This window comes from Leptosomus discolor, chromosome 16 (genome assembly GCF_034619465.1).
Source record: "Leptosomus discolor isolate bLepDis1 chromosome 16, bLepDis1.hap2, whole genome shotgun sequence".
In the NCBI taxonomy this organism is placed as follows: Eukaryota; Metazoa; Chordata; class Aves; order Leptosomiformes; family Leptosomidae; genus Leptosomus; species Leptosomus discolor.
The window spans coordinates 16035654-16049878 of NC_141406.1; the positions used below are offsets into that span (position 1 = coordinate 16035654).

General features: G+C 66.0%; 1 protein-coding gene across 1 annotated transcript; it reads left to right on the top strand.

Moving 5' to 3' along the window:
• The first annotated feature begins 6051 nt into the window (after positions 1–6051).
• On the top strand, positions 6052–10921 carry ASPHD2 (aspartate beta-hydroxylase domain containing 2). The gene is made up of 3 exons (XM_086474388.1): positions 6052–6937; positions 9500–9613; positions 10812–10921. Exons 1-3 carry the CDS (start codon positions 6052–6054, stop codon positions 10919–10921), a joined length of 1110 nt encoding a protein of 369 aa, XP_086330514.1.
• The last annotated feature ends 3304 nt before the right edge of the window (positions 10922–14225 follow it).

The window sequence follows — 14225 nt, forward strand, 5'->3', positions numbered from 1 at the left end:
AGGCATCGGGTCTCTGCACCCTCAGCGTGGGGCAGGACGGGTGGCAAGAAAACTCAGTGCTGTGTGGCGTGGGCTTCGTATTGCTGGGGAAATGCACGCTGGGGAGTCAGGATGAGACCCCAGTCTCTCAGGTGGGGAGCAGGTGCCGTGCTGGGAAGGGGTTTGCCGTGCTGGAGGGTGACAAGCACCAGGCAACATCCTAAAGGCAGAGGGAAGGAGGGCAGCTCCATCCTGCAGAGAATTGAGGAGCAGCAGAGCTGAGGAGCGGGGCCTGGAGGGGCCCAGTGAGGAGCAGGGAGCAGAAGGCAGATGGAGGGGAAAGAGGGTGGGAAAGCCCAGTGCCCAGCACCCAGCACCCAGCGCCCAGCGCCAGCAGACTCTGTGACTGCCAGCAGAAAGATGCGCTGCCTGCCAAGAGGAGGCGGGAGGTGCAGGCTGAGGCTGAGAGGGGTCTGGGAAAGAGCAGGAGGGAATAAACTCACCCTCCTTTCACCCTGCAACATGGAACACTGCCAGGACCCCGCAGGAGCAGAGCTGGAGCAGGGAATGTGCTCCTGGGAGCTCGGGGGAACGGCAGGAGCGGACAGGAGGCGAAAACATGCCAGGGCAGAAAACAAGGTGCAGCTCAGGTCTGCAAGAGCCGGGGATGAGGTGGCTCTGGAGTGAGCACCCGCACCCCCGAGGGGCCGAGCGGAGCAGCCCTGATTTCGCTGCTAAAGCCCAGCCCGAGCCGTGGCGGGGGGACGATGCGCAGGCACCGGGTGGCAAAAACCTGCGAAACCAGGCAGGGCTTCAGGGCTTCCCCCGCGCTGGCAGCGGTGACGTGTCCCACGCAGCTCCACGTGGCACTCTGCCACAGGGCAGGGCAGCGCTGCCAGGGCTCTGCCTGCAGCCGGGCTCTGCCCGCCATCCACTCGGCCCAGCAGCTCATCCTACACCAGGGGATGGGGAGCTGGACCTTTGGAGCTGGACTTTTGGGGCTCCTGGGGCCAACAGCATTCGCTTCAGTGAAGGGGGAATGGGGCTGGGGAAGAAAGGAGAGAGCAAGCACAAAGCAGAAAGGCTCAGGACGAACTGTTTCTCCACCAGCACTTCAGAGTCGTTAAGGGACACCCCAGATTGCTCAAGACTTTGCTTTCCCTGCAGCCAGCCGGCGAAGCTGGTCTCCCCTTTCCCACAGGGCCAAAGCCCGGGTGCGTGCAGGGTCAGCACAGAGAGGGAGTGTCTCCTCAGCCCCCTGGGTCTGGCTGAATCCGCTGGAGCCAAGCATGTGTGGGGCGGCTGCGCTGGCAGCGGGTCTGCTCCGGGTGCTGAGCTGCTGCTGGGACCCACGGCCAGGGTCTGTGGGGCTCTGTGGCTCCCACACCCGCTGCCTGCGGGCTCTCAACGGGAGCTCCCAGGAGCTGAAGCTGCCACGGCCCAGGAACCTCAGCCCTGGTGCTGCCACAGCTGAGGGAGGAAGCGCCTCGGAGCACGGGAATGGGAACTGGAGATACCAGCAGACGGGTTGTCGTTTAATAGCTGAGAGACCCTCCTCACTGGAAGGGCAGGGACTGGTTGTGAGCATGAGGGGGGGGTCCCGCACTTCTGCTGCCCCCTGGGGATGCCCACATCCCTGCGGGCTGCCTCTCCAGGGATCTGCATCCATGGTGCTGCATCCCAGGTGACCCCAACCCCCTCAGGCCGATATCTCCTGCACCCTGGCAGCCAGCACCGCTGGGAACAGCCTCCCCCCCCGCCATCCCAGGTGCTGCAGCACACCCTCACATCCTCACTGAGGCATCCCTCGGCTGCCTGCATCTTGGGCATTGCCTCCCCGGGTGCTCCTGTCCCCCACACACAGACACACGCATCCTCGGGGACCAGCAACTCCTGCATCCTCGGGTGTTGCACCCCCGGGTGCCTGTATCCCTTCAGCCTGTACTCCGTGCATCCCAGGAGCCGGCGTCCTGCACATCCCAACTGCTGCACCCCCAAGTGCCTGTGTCCCTGCAGCCACTATCCTGTCTCCTGCATCCCTGCGTGCTCCCACCCCTGGGGCCAGCAGTCCCGGGGTCAGCATCCTCTGCAGCCTGACCGCTGCAGCCCCCCACCGCCTGTATCCTCGGAGCCAGTTTTCCTTGCGTGTCCTCCCGCATCCCCGCCCCCCCCCCCGCCCCCCCCCCCGATGCCTCTGCACCTCCCGCATCCCAGCTGCTGCAGCCCCAGGCGCCAGTGTCCCCGCTGTCCGTGTGTCCCCGCTGTCCGTGTGTCTCCTTCATCCCGGGGTGCCCGCGGCCGGGATGGATGCTCCCTCGGGGACCAGCACCCCCACCTCCCACCCGCTCCCTCCCCAGGACCCCCCACCCCAGTGCCGCAACCCCTCCGCTCCCGCCCTCCCCGCCCCTCCCAGCTGCCGGTAGCGCGTTGCGGGGGCGAGACGCGCCGCCCCGAGGCCGCGGCGAGGGGCGGGCGCGGGGGCGGGGGCCGGCCCGCAGCGGGGGGAGGGCGGGCGGTGCCTGGCCCCGGGGCCCCGCAGGCTGCCGCCCCGGCGCGGTCCCGGCGGGGGCGGTGCGGGCCCCTCCTGCCCGGGCTGCTGGGAGTTGTGGTCCGCGGCGGCGGCGGCGAACGGAGCGGAGCGGCGGCCCCGCACGGCCCCGCACGGCCCGGCCCGGCCCGGGCAGCAGGTCGGTACAGACCGCGTCGCATCGCACCGCAGGGCGGGCGGGGGGCGGGGGGGGGGGGGGGTGGGGGTGACGCGGCGGGGAGCGGTGGCCAGGGCGGGGGGGGCGCAGCCGGGCTGCGGTGGGGGCAGCGGGGCTCGGCGTCGGCCGGGCGCCACGTCGGCACGGTGGTGGTGACACCGGGGTGGCAGGTGGCACCGCCAGGCTGGGGGGACGGTGACACCGCCAGCGCGGTGGGCATCGCACCGCGGGTGGTGCGGCCGCACCGGTGACACCGGCTGGAGCGGTTGAGGCCACGCCGGGTGACACCGTCACGCTGGGCGAGGGCAGCGGGTTGGGTGACACCGCCGGGGTGGCACGGTGGCGGGAAAGGGCGAAGCCAAGCGCCCGCGGCTGCCTGGCTGTGCTCCAGCTCCGTAGTAGCAGCCGGCACCCCGCCTCACCCCAACGCTCCTCCATCCCCACGAGGCGCCGAGCCCCGCTTCCGAAGGCGACGCCGCCCGTGCCGAGCCGAGGACAGCCCCGCCACGCGTCCCGGGCACCACGGGGCCCGCGGCCTGGGCATCCCAGCCAGGCTGAGCGAAACCTGCCTCCTCTGGGAGATGCCGGGGTCCTCACGGAGCCACCGAGATGCAACTTTCTGCTGCATCGAAGCCTCTCTGCCTTCATTATGTAACGCCGCTGCTGCCTGGCACGGTGCTCGCCTCCACGTCCTGCACAACTTCAGGGCGATGTGGCATTGATTTCCACTCTTCTGGGCTGGCTCCGCTGCTTGTTACTAGCTGATGAGCTTTTTTCTCGGATCTCAGGCCAGGGGTGCTTTATTGAGACCGCCCGTCTCGGCGCAGGGCCGCCGTGCTGCGTGCCGCCGGGCTGGACGGGTGACGGCACCAACCGGCCCGCCAGTGGGTCCCGGCCACGCAGCGTCCGCCGAGAGCGGTGCCGGCGTTCGGGGCTCTGCCGTTGCCAGCGCAACCCCTGCGGAAGGTGGGTTGGGGCAGGTTGGCATCAGGGCTGCCTGTGCCGGTGCCGGAGGCAGCTGCTGGGCCGGATCGCCGCGGGCGGCTCTGCCCGAAGCAGCCCCGTGCAGCCCGGAGGCTCCCTGGGTGCGAGGCGCTGGGGCCAGGCAGGCTGCACGTGGGCGCGGGGGCTTTGGGCTGTTGCTGCTCTGATGGTTTGCTCCTTATTTTCCCCCTCTGAGGTGTGGGCAGCAGCACCGGGGCAGCTATGGGACTGTGTTTGTGCTGTGCTGCCCTCGCAGGGGTGTGAGCAACTCCGGCTCGGGGACCCCGAGGCTGTCGGATCCCCCAGCTCTGCCCCCTCTGTGCGCTCAGCTTCTGAACCAGCCTGGCTGCTGCGCTGAGGCGGCTCCCTGCTCACCTGTCAGGGCGAGAGCCACCCTGAATACAGATCGTGCCAGGGCTCTGCCTGCCTTCCCGAGCACGCTCCAGCACCCTGAGGGGATCGTGCCAGCCTCGGGGAACACCCCTGGGACCGGCTCCATGGCTGCGCCCCAGCAGCCGAGGCCTGGGCTGGAGAAGTTGGCGTGTCTGGAGGGATGCCAGCCCGTGGGGATGGAGGAAAGTTATCTTAAAATTCCCGGGAGGCTGTGACGTGCCACGTGGACTGCAGATCCCGGGACAGGGCACACAGGCAATGTGCTGCTCCAAGGAAGTAGGACGGAGGCCGGTCGGCTGTGTGGATGTCCCTCCCCAGGGTGTGTGACTGCCCGAAGCCTGTGTCCCCAGCCCTGCACCAGGCCCCCAGCTGAAGTGCAGCACCGTTGCAATCGATAGGGAAATGCACATTCATTAACGGGCTGCAGGACCTTGGCAGGGGGGGCTGGGAAGGGTTTGGATGGCTTCCCTGGCTAATAAACCCATCCCGCTCCTTCAAGTCAATGCTCTTACAGATGAGCTCCCACAACGCCTCCCTCCCCCTTACCTGTGCTGCCCTGTGTCACTCCCCCCGGACTGAGACTCGTTTGCCCTGCAGCTCCATCCAGCCTGCATCCCCCCGCCTGGGGCTGCGCGGCAGCTGGCGCATCCAGGGGGTGCAGTCCAGGGGCAGCACCAGCAGGGATGAACCAGGTGAGAGCCCGTATCCTTCCCTCCCTGGTTGGTGCTCCAGCGTGGGCTGTGACCCTCCACGTGTGCCCAGCCTGAGCATCCGCTTGGTGGGGAGACCCGGCCCGCAGACTCTCCTGTTCAGCTGCTGTCGGGGATCACAGGGCTCTCCTTGGGCACTGGCAGCGTGCCGTAGGCTGGGGTAGCTCTTGGCACGCTTCCCGACCTGGTTGGTGTTTCCCCTCCGTTTCTCCCCTGTTGCCTCGCCTGCCCCTTTGCCCCTGCTGCTCGGAGTGCCCAGGGGGGCGTTTGGGCTGAGCGAACGTCGCTCGTGGTTGTGAGGAGTGGGAGCACCTTCTCTTTTCGCCGAGGTGTTTTCCCAAGAGCTGAGATGGTAAGGTGGGACAGAACTGCCCAGAGGTCATTGAAGAAGGGACCGACAGTGGCTGGGGGTTGTGCAGCAGCCTTATCCCCTGCCTCGGGGAGGGGGGACAGGCTCCGCTTTTCAGGCCAGGCGTGCGGGGTGTTGTGGTGGTGCTGGGAGCCATTCAACTCCCCTGACCTGCGAGCTGGTAACCTCTGGTCGGTGAAATCAAACAAGCCAACCCTGACCTGCTGCCCTCGCCGCCGTGGCTGAGCGTGGGGCTCCTGTGTCCCTGGAGGGCAGACCCTTGGGTGGGCTCGGGGCGCTCAGCTCACCTCTGGAGGGAGAGTAATTTCAGAGCATTTAGGTCGAGGGGATAAGCTGATGCTGCAAGATCGGGCTGTGAAGCTTCCGTTCCCAGATTTCAGACACACTAAGGCAGCATTGGAGGAGAGAGATGGGGCGGGAGAGCAGGAGGGGGGACGGTCACCCTGGGCTGTGGGAGCAGAGGGGCCTGGCTCTCCCCCCTCCCCTTCCATTTGGATATTTGTGGAAGATGCTGTTGGGAGGGGTGGGGGTTTTTTCTCCACGTGGGATGATGCTGGGCTCCTGGGCACAGAGGAGGGCTCCTCATCCATCATCCCCCTCACAGCCCTGGCTGCACCCTGTGCGCTGAGCCCCCGCGGGGAGCCTGCCTCCCTAACGCCTCCGGGTTTCTCTCCCCAGAGCCTCCCTCCAATGCTGCCTTTCAGGATGATCGACCCAGGAGCACAGGCAGGGACCCTCTGGGCACGTCGCTGCTGACCCATGGTGCTGGGACCCCCGGGCAGCCTGGTCAGCCGCCTCCCCAGGAGCTGCCGGCTGCTGCTGCCAATGCAGAGCCCCCGGGTGTGCAGGGGAGAGCCGCAGCCCCGCTTCCCCATGGCAGCCCCTTCCCCCTGCGCCCCGGCCCAGCTGCATGGTGTGGGTGCCTCTGAGGACCACGAGGACTGACCACCGGGCCCCCCTGCGCGCACCCACCCCTCGCTGCACCACCATGTCTTTGGAGTGGCTGGTGGACTGGAGCTGGTCCCTGGACGGACTCCGGGATTTCATCGCCACCGGCATCCAGTCTTTCCGGGACTGCGACGCCACCGCCCTCGCCGCCGTCGCCTGCCTCCTGGTCCTCTTCGTGTGGTACTGCTACCACGTGGGGCGGGAGCAGCCCCGCGTCTACGCCACCGTCAACGCCCTGATGCAGAGCGCCGAGGCCAACGGCGTGCAGAACGGGTATGTCTACTGCCACTCGCCCGAGTGCGTGCGCTGCACGCACCACGACGGGCTCAACCAGAAACTCTACCACAACCTGCAGGAGTATGCCAAGCGCTACTCCTGGTCCGGCATGGGCAGGATCCACAAGGGCATCCGCGAGCAGGGCCGCTACCTCAACAGCCGGCCGTCCATCCAGAAGCCAGAAGTCTTCTTCTTGCCAGACTTGCCCACCATGCCCTACTTCTCCCGGGACGCTCAAAAGCACGACGTGGAGTTGCTGGAGCGCAACTTCCAGACCATCCTGTGCGAGTTTGAGACCCTCTACAAAGCTTTCTCAAACTGCAGCCTCCCGCAAGGATGGAAAATGAACAGCACGCCCAGCGGGGAGTGGTTCACCTTCTACCTGGTGAACCAGGGCATGTGTGTGCCCAGGAACTGCAGGAGATGCCCACGGACGTACCGCTTGCTCGGCAGCCTTCGCACCTGCATTGGCAACAATGTCTTTGGGAACGCGTGCATCTCCGTGCTGAGCCCGGGCACCGTCATCGCCGAGCACTACGGACCCACCAACATCCGCATCCGCTGCCATCTGGGTAAGTGCCCGGCGGGGTGGCTCAGCCTGGCCGGGTGACCCCGCCGCGGGCGGTGCCAGGGGCTGCAGCTGCGCCTGGGTGCAGGAGCCCAAAAAAGGCCTCTCGCACCTCGCGCTCTCCGAGTTCAGCCACTCGTTGCAGCCCCGGGGCCGGCTCAGGTGCCTGCTCTGCTCTGGCCTGAGGGAGGTTTTGGGGCTTTGGCGGCAGCGGCCTCCCCAGGAGAGGCCGGCGCTCCGTCTCCCCCAGGTGCCCGACCTCACCGGGGTCCCCAGCTCAGCAGCAGGAGCGTTTCGCCTCCTTCTCCCTCCGACCTGGAGGGGTGGGCTCTTGCCTGTGCGAGATGCAGGACTGCTTTTGTGCAGGGCTCTGCAAACGACCCTCACTCTGCAGGCACCCCCACCTCCCCAGCACAGGGTGCGGGACAGCCCGGGGTCCCACTCCAGGGACCGTGCTGTCTCCCAGCACCGCCCCTCCGGCTGCTCCCCCTCTCCCGGGATTTCGGGTGCCCTGCAGATGCGAGCAGAGGTGCTGCTTTGGTGCAAACCAGGGGTGGGGGGTGCTGGGGTATCCCCTCTGGTGGGGCGAGGGCTGGGCCAGCGGCGGGGTGCTCCCCCGCCCCGCGGGTGCCCGGGATGGGGAGAGCCTACGCGGCACAGATGGTCGGGACTGACTCTGCCGCGCTGGCAGCGGCACAGATCGTGCCGGGGGAGGCACCGCACGGGCCCTGCTGGCAAACACCGAACGCGCTTGTTCAGCCAACTCCTCTTGGGTAAACACACTCAGGCGGTGACTGGCCATTTAGTGAGAAGGGGAATCAGTCTTCAGAGCTGCTCCGAGGAGCTCTCCAGGCCTCGGGAGCCACTGGGGAGCTGGGATCTCTGCCCTTGCTGGTGCCAGGAGGCAGCTCACCGCCCGGCCGCCGGCTCTCCCCTCTCTCTGGGGCGCTGGGGGGAGGCACTCACCTTGCAAGAGGCTGAGAGCGGTTCCTGGGAGGGGACCGGTGAGGCGAGGTCCTCAGAACCCCCGGCAGTGTGGGGCTGGGGCCAGCCCTCCACCCGGAGCATGCACGGCCCGGCGAGAGAAGCCATGTGGGTCGTTCCCTTGTCCTTCCACGTTTTCCAGCTCCATCTGCTCCGGGGCTGCTGGCCCATGCGCCAGGACACAGCACCGTGCCTGGGGCTACTTGTACGCTCACCAACACCCCCGCCTCGGTGCTGGGGACTCGGCTCTCGCTGGGCCTGGGGCACAGATGCGTTTGAGAGACGACCAGCCCTTTCAGGCCAGCTTGCTCTGACAAGCCAGCACAGCTGTCAGCGTAGCCGAGCCACTCTCTAGGATTTACCCCGACCCTGCTACTGCTCCTATGAACGCCCAGGGCCAAGTGCAGGCACCAGCTCTGCCCCTGCGAGGGACAGGGCAGCATCCCCCGGGGTGCGGGCGCGATGGAAAGGCTGCTGGCTGCCGCCTCCACCGGCTGCTCAGCTCCCCCTTTCCAGCTGGAGCGTCTCCAGCTGAGGCTGTTGTGCAGGGAAATGGCTTTGGGTTTTGCAGTCTTTGAAACACCCGTTGGAAAAGCAGAGTGGCTTCTGTGCACCCCCAGCTCTCCTGGGCAGCTGGGAGCCCCTGCTGCGCTCGCTCGGTTTTGGCATCGCTGGGAGATCCGTTCCTGCTCGTTTGCTGCATCGTTACCATTGCCGAGCCACGTGAGCCCTGACCCCTTTCTCCGCCAGGGCTGCGTCCTCGGGGCAGGTTGCACCAGCACCAGCGCTCCTCGGCACCGCGGGCGGGTGACATTCCCGGTGCAGGGGGTGATGGGTTCGACCCTCCTCAAACTGGCCTGGCCTGCGCTAGTGTTTTAGGAAAAGACACGGTTTTATTTCTAGGATCGTGCTTCTTTATGTGGCCTTCACGGGGCCTCATCCCCTCCCGAATTTCTGTCCTTGCAGCTGCCTGGTGGGTCACCATGTGGCAGCATCTCGGGTGTGGGGGACCGAGTGACAAGGCAGGTGCTGAGCGATGCAAGGTCAAACGGGGAGTTTGTGTCAGAGCCAGGAATTGAGTCCATTCCTCAAGTCGCAGCGCAGCCTTTCCTCCGACCCCAGCCTGGCAGCGGGCAGGGCCATCGCAGCAGAGCTGGAGGAAGGAGGAGGCAGGATCCCCCTTTGGTCCTGAAGCTGGAAAATGCACCAGAGAACTGGCTTCCTGCGGACACCCCGTGCTTGTGGGCTCCGGCGACTTGATGGCCATTCCAGGTGCCAAAGAGGATGCTCAGGATGCTGAGCTCGTTGGGGTACAACGAGTGACTGCAGGGACCCCCCCCTGGGGCAGCTGGGGACAAGAGGGGCAGGAGGGAGCGGGCAGGGGCTGCAGCTGGCCAACGGGGTGCTGGCTCCGTGTGTGTTTTGAACCCTGGATGCTGCCACTGCTGCTGCTCTCTGGGGGGAAGCAACCCCCCGGCGGCAGCGTGGAGCCCCCCGTTCGCCTTTCAGGGCTGCTCCATCCTCGCAGGGAGCACAGCACCACCTCACCCTCCCTGTCCTCTCTCTCTTCTCGTGTCCGAAGGTCTGAAGACCCCCAGCAACTGCGAGCTGGTGGTGGGGGGCGAGCCCCAGTGCTGGGCTGAGGGCCGCTGCCTGCTCTTCGACGACTCCTTCCTGCACACGGCGTTTCATGAAGGTAAGCGCAAGGCGCAGCTCCCCGGGGCCTCCCTGTCTCGTCTCACCCCCGATGCTGGTGCTGGGGGGGTTGGGGAGGAGCAGGCGGGCAGGGCGACAGCACCCAGGCCCTTCTCCTGCCAAGGGGTCTGTGGGGCTGGGGGCACCTGCATCCCATGGAGGTCACATCGCTGCGGCCCTCGGCAGTACCCCCCTTCCTGGCATGGTGGGGCTCACGCAGGCTCCCTGCTGCTTTGGTGTGGTGGAGCATCCCAGTGCCCCTCACCCGGTGGAGCCCCCCAGACGCCCCCCTCCTCAGCCTGCCCCAGCGCTCGCTCCCGTGCCGCCCCGCTGCAGCACTGCCAGCCCAGCACAGGACTCGGTGATCCTCTCCCTGCCGTGGCAGCTGGCACGGAAAGGCTTCCCTCGGCCCCCAGATCTTCGCAGGGCAGCTCGGGCTCCCGTGCCGACAGCCTCAGCATCCTCCCGCCCTCGCTCACGGCAGCGCTGCCGGCTGCAGCGGCCCCGTTGCAAGGCAGCAGCTCAGCGCTGACGTGCCAGAGGCGTCTTTGTCTCCCGTGCAGCGAGAAAAGCTCCAGGCCGACCTGTTTTGTGGCCTCTCCCCGTCACTGACGGACGCTGTTCTGCTTCAGTTCTCCTGCATTAACCGGCATTAGTCACCGGTGGCATAAAAGCACCGAGCAGAGCTGTTTTGTGCAGGGGAGCGTGTGAAGAGAGTGGGAGAACAAAAGCTGTTGCTCCCACATCAACCCTGCTGTGGGGTTGGGAAGCGCAGCGTGGCGGGGCCGGGAGGGCTGGGATGGCGCAGCAGCAGCTCCCTGCACGGCTCTGCCACGCAGCTGCAAGGAGGGCGAGCTCAGCAGCGTGCCTGCTGCCCCGCCCCGGGCGGGAAGCCTTCGGGTCTGAACCCCCAAAGCAATGCCGGAGCCCCGTCAGGGGGGACCCTGCCCCACACTGGCTGCTGGAGGCACTGGGCTCCCAGTAAGCAGCAGTTCAGATGTTTACTGGAGTTTACTGCGCCGGGCAGACGCGTCCCCGCTGCCCGGTGCAGCTGCAGGGTGGCCCTGCCACTGGGCACACACTCTGCCCAGGGTGCAGGCAGCAGCCTCCCGGGGTGCAGCTCGTCACCCACGCGTTGGGGCGAGCGCCGGCCTCTCCCACGGGCGCACGGCCTCACCCTGTGCCTGCCTACCGCCCAGGTCCCCCGGAGGAGGGTCCCCGCGTGGTCTTCATGGTGGACCTGTGGCACCCCAACGTCGCCGCCGCGGAGCGCCAAGCCCTCGACTTCATCTTCGCCCCAGGACGATGACGGCGCTGCCTGGTGTCGTGGGTTTGAGGGCAGCCGGCGGGCGGGCGGCCGTGCCGGCTCGGCTCCGCCGCGGGTCCAGCACCCCACGCAGGCGCCTGCCGCGCTGGAAGCTTCCTCCCAGCACACGGCCTCGGGTCCTCCCTCCCGGGGCTCTTGTAAATGGAAACTGCAACGTGTACCAACGCCCATCTCCTCCTTTCCATCGTCGGCTTCAGGGGTTGTTTTCCAACACGACAGCGCATCGCCTTCCCGCCGTGGTTAGCTGCAGCGCCACTCTCGTACGTGTTATGTTGCTACTGTGTTTTGCGGTGTTCAGAAGTAGAGTAACAAAGCCAAGGGTGTTCGTTTGAATGTAATAATGTAAAACTTCTCGTGGTCATCAAAAAACAACACACACATGCAAACCCCCACCCACCCCAAACCGGCAAACCTGCCAAGCAGCCCAGTGCTGCGCTCAGCCTGCCCCTGTCCCGGCTGCAGTCCCTGGATGGACGGACAGACAGAGGGACGCCGGGTGCTGCAGCGAGCACAACGACCTCCCCTGGGCAGGGGCTGCTCGGGCTGGGGCAGCCGGGGCAGCACAGAGCTCTTGCCCCACAAGCCCAGGGGCTCCCATTCCCTCCCTCGCATGCCAGCAGGGCCCTGGCACGTGGCTCCCCGGCCCTCCTGCCTTGCGAAACCTTTTTGCCACACGGGCAGGGAGAAGAGGACGATGCCACCTCCCCGCTGGCCCTCGCCGCTGTGGGTGCCCCCAGCCCCAGCGAGGCAGCAAGCCCGGCAGCACCCTGACGTACGCCCTCCTGAGGGGCCAGCATGCACCGAGCCCTGCTCTTTCGGCCGACCAAGGGCATTACCAGTTGCCTGAATCCCCTCCTTGCTTTATCTGCAACCTCTGGTTTTCACCGCTCGTGCTGGGAAGCCCCCACAGGGGCAGGGACGCTGTTTGGGAATGCAGAGCAGGGCTTTCATTTGTCCGTAAAGGCCAGGGAAGAAAGGAGGTCACGCTTCCTGCTGCTGCGCCATCTTCTTTCCTTGGGCCAGGGCAAGCGCACGGAGAGGCAGCTCACGCGTACCTGACAGCAAAGGACAGGTTTCCAAAGGCAGGGGCTGTTTAAAGGAACGAGCCCTCCACCCTGCCCAGCACCCAACGTGCTTTTCCTGAAGTCGCCCAGCATCCAGGGTTTGTTTTGGGGGGGGTTTCAGGGTACAGAGCTGCCGTGCGGTTTGTGACACGCTCCAGGTGAAGCACAGCATGTCGTGGATGCTCACCGCTGTCCTTGCGCCTCCGGTTGGGGAACGGCCGTGCCGGGCTTGGTGGCCTCGGCGTGGCTCTGGGGACCGCTCGCCTCTGTGCCCTGCCTGGGAGGGAACGCAGCCCCGCTCCCCTAAGGTTTCTTTACAGATTTTTCAGTGATTAGATTGCAAGGTAAGGCAGAGATTTCAAATACATCCGAGATATTTTTTACACCTGTCTTGTTACAGAATATCTGAAGTGCATGATTTCTACACGCATTGACTACCCGGAACCAGACCCTGGGGAAGCAGGCTGGCTCGGTAACTGTCTCACAGTTCGGTAACATTCATACAGTGGATAAGCGAAGATTATCAATAAACAGTTGTGCTGAAAACAGAAGGGGCTCTGCCTGCTGCTGTAACCAGCCCAGGGTCAAGCCAAACACTGAGGGGTTGGGTCCTGCTGGGGAGGAAGGCGCTGGGAAAGCAGGAGCTCCAGGGTGGGAGGAGGGGATGGGCCCGGGCTGCGCTGGCAAGCGACACAGCGAGCGAGGGTAGCGCTTCAAACTACTTCTGTCCTGCCCGAGCCTCCCTGCCCCGGGTTCCACCCGCAGCCCTGGAGCACGGGGAGCAGCTGCTCCGCACCTCCCGTAGCCCAGGCCCCCCAGAGCCCGGCAGGTCACAGCACCCCGATCCTTGCCAGCCAGCGGCAGGACCAGCCCCAGCCCCGCTTGCCCCCTGCTCTCGGGGCTCGGCAGCGGGGCCACCAACCCGCCGGAGGGTCCTCAGCCATCGCGGGAAAGGCTTCCAGCTGCATCAACGGCAGCTTCCCCGGGAGCAGCGCTTGGGCGGAGGGTGCTGGGGCCGATTCCTGCCCCACAGCCAGTGCCCGGCGTCGCCCCCAGCTCAGGGCCAGCGCAGCACCGCCAGGACTCGCTGGCAGCACTCTCACAGCTCGGGCAGGACACGGCCAGCGCAGCAGCTGCTCCTCGCCTCGCTGAACTGACCAGTTTTTAAATGTCCTCTCTACAAGGCAACCATTAAGTCAAGGGCCTGGAGCTCCTTGCTGTACCACCCCAAGACAACGCTCCCCTTCGCATCCAAAGGATGGAAATCGGTCTTGGTGGCCAGATGCATCCCCTTCACACCCGAAGGACAGAAATCTTGGTGGCCAGATGCAGTTCAAGAAGCAAAAGGGAACGGAGCCGCCCCAGCTGTTCCACCGCCGACAGACGGCACAGCAGATTGTAGAGGAAGATTCCTGACGACAGCAGGCAAAAGCATCTATTTTGTGCCTTGCTGCTGTGCCAAAACTCCCTCCTGTCCTTCTAAGGGTTTTCCTTCAACTTCTTCGTGTTTCCTGATAGAGCACACCACCACTTCCCCAACACCCAGCTAGGAGACAGCAGGATCTCCCTCGGGGGAGCGGAGCGGAGCAGCCTGGAGCTGCCTCGCAGCCCTGCCCGCCGTCTCCAGCGTGCGGGGAGGAGACAGACGGGGCAGCGCCCGACCGAGGGAGCTTCTCGGCTCAGCATGTCAGAGGAGCCCAGAGCACCGCACGAGGGCTGGAGCACACAACCGGCCTTTCCCCCCCCCCACCTCATCCCTCACCTACACGGTGCCTCCCTCCGGAACCAAGCCGCTCGGGGAAGCAGTGCCTCGCCCCATGCCCCCTCCCGCACGGGTACCACCACAGCAGGAGGTCTCCTGGATGGCCGTAGCTCAGGCTTTCCAGTGAAGTTTCACCACTACACCGCCATCAGCCAACCCCTCGTCCTTCAGCGCGGAGCAGCTCCGCTCCCACAGTCCCCGCGCCAGGGCGGCAGCAGCAGGGAGCACCACGCAGCAGCACCACGCAGCTCTCCTGCTGCCAAAACGCCTCCTCGGCTGCCAGAGCTGGAAGCCAGACGGCGACCCGTGCCCAGCCACCTCCCAAGCCAGCAGCCAGCTCTTCCTCTGGAGTCCAGTGAATTTCCCAGCCAAGGAGCCCTGCACTGGCACAGCCACCTCGGGCACTGTCAGAGTGGAACGAGAAGCTGTGATAAGGGCGATGGTGACCTGACCATGTCCA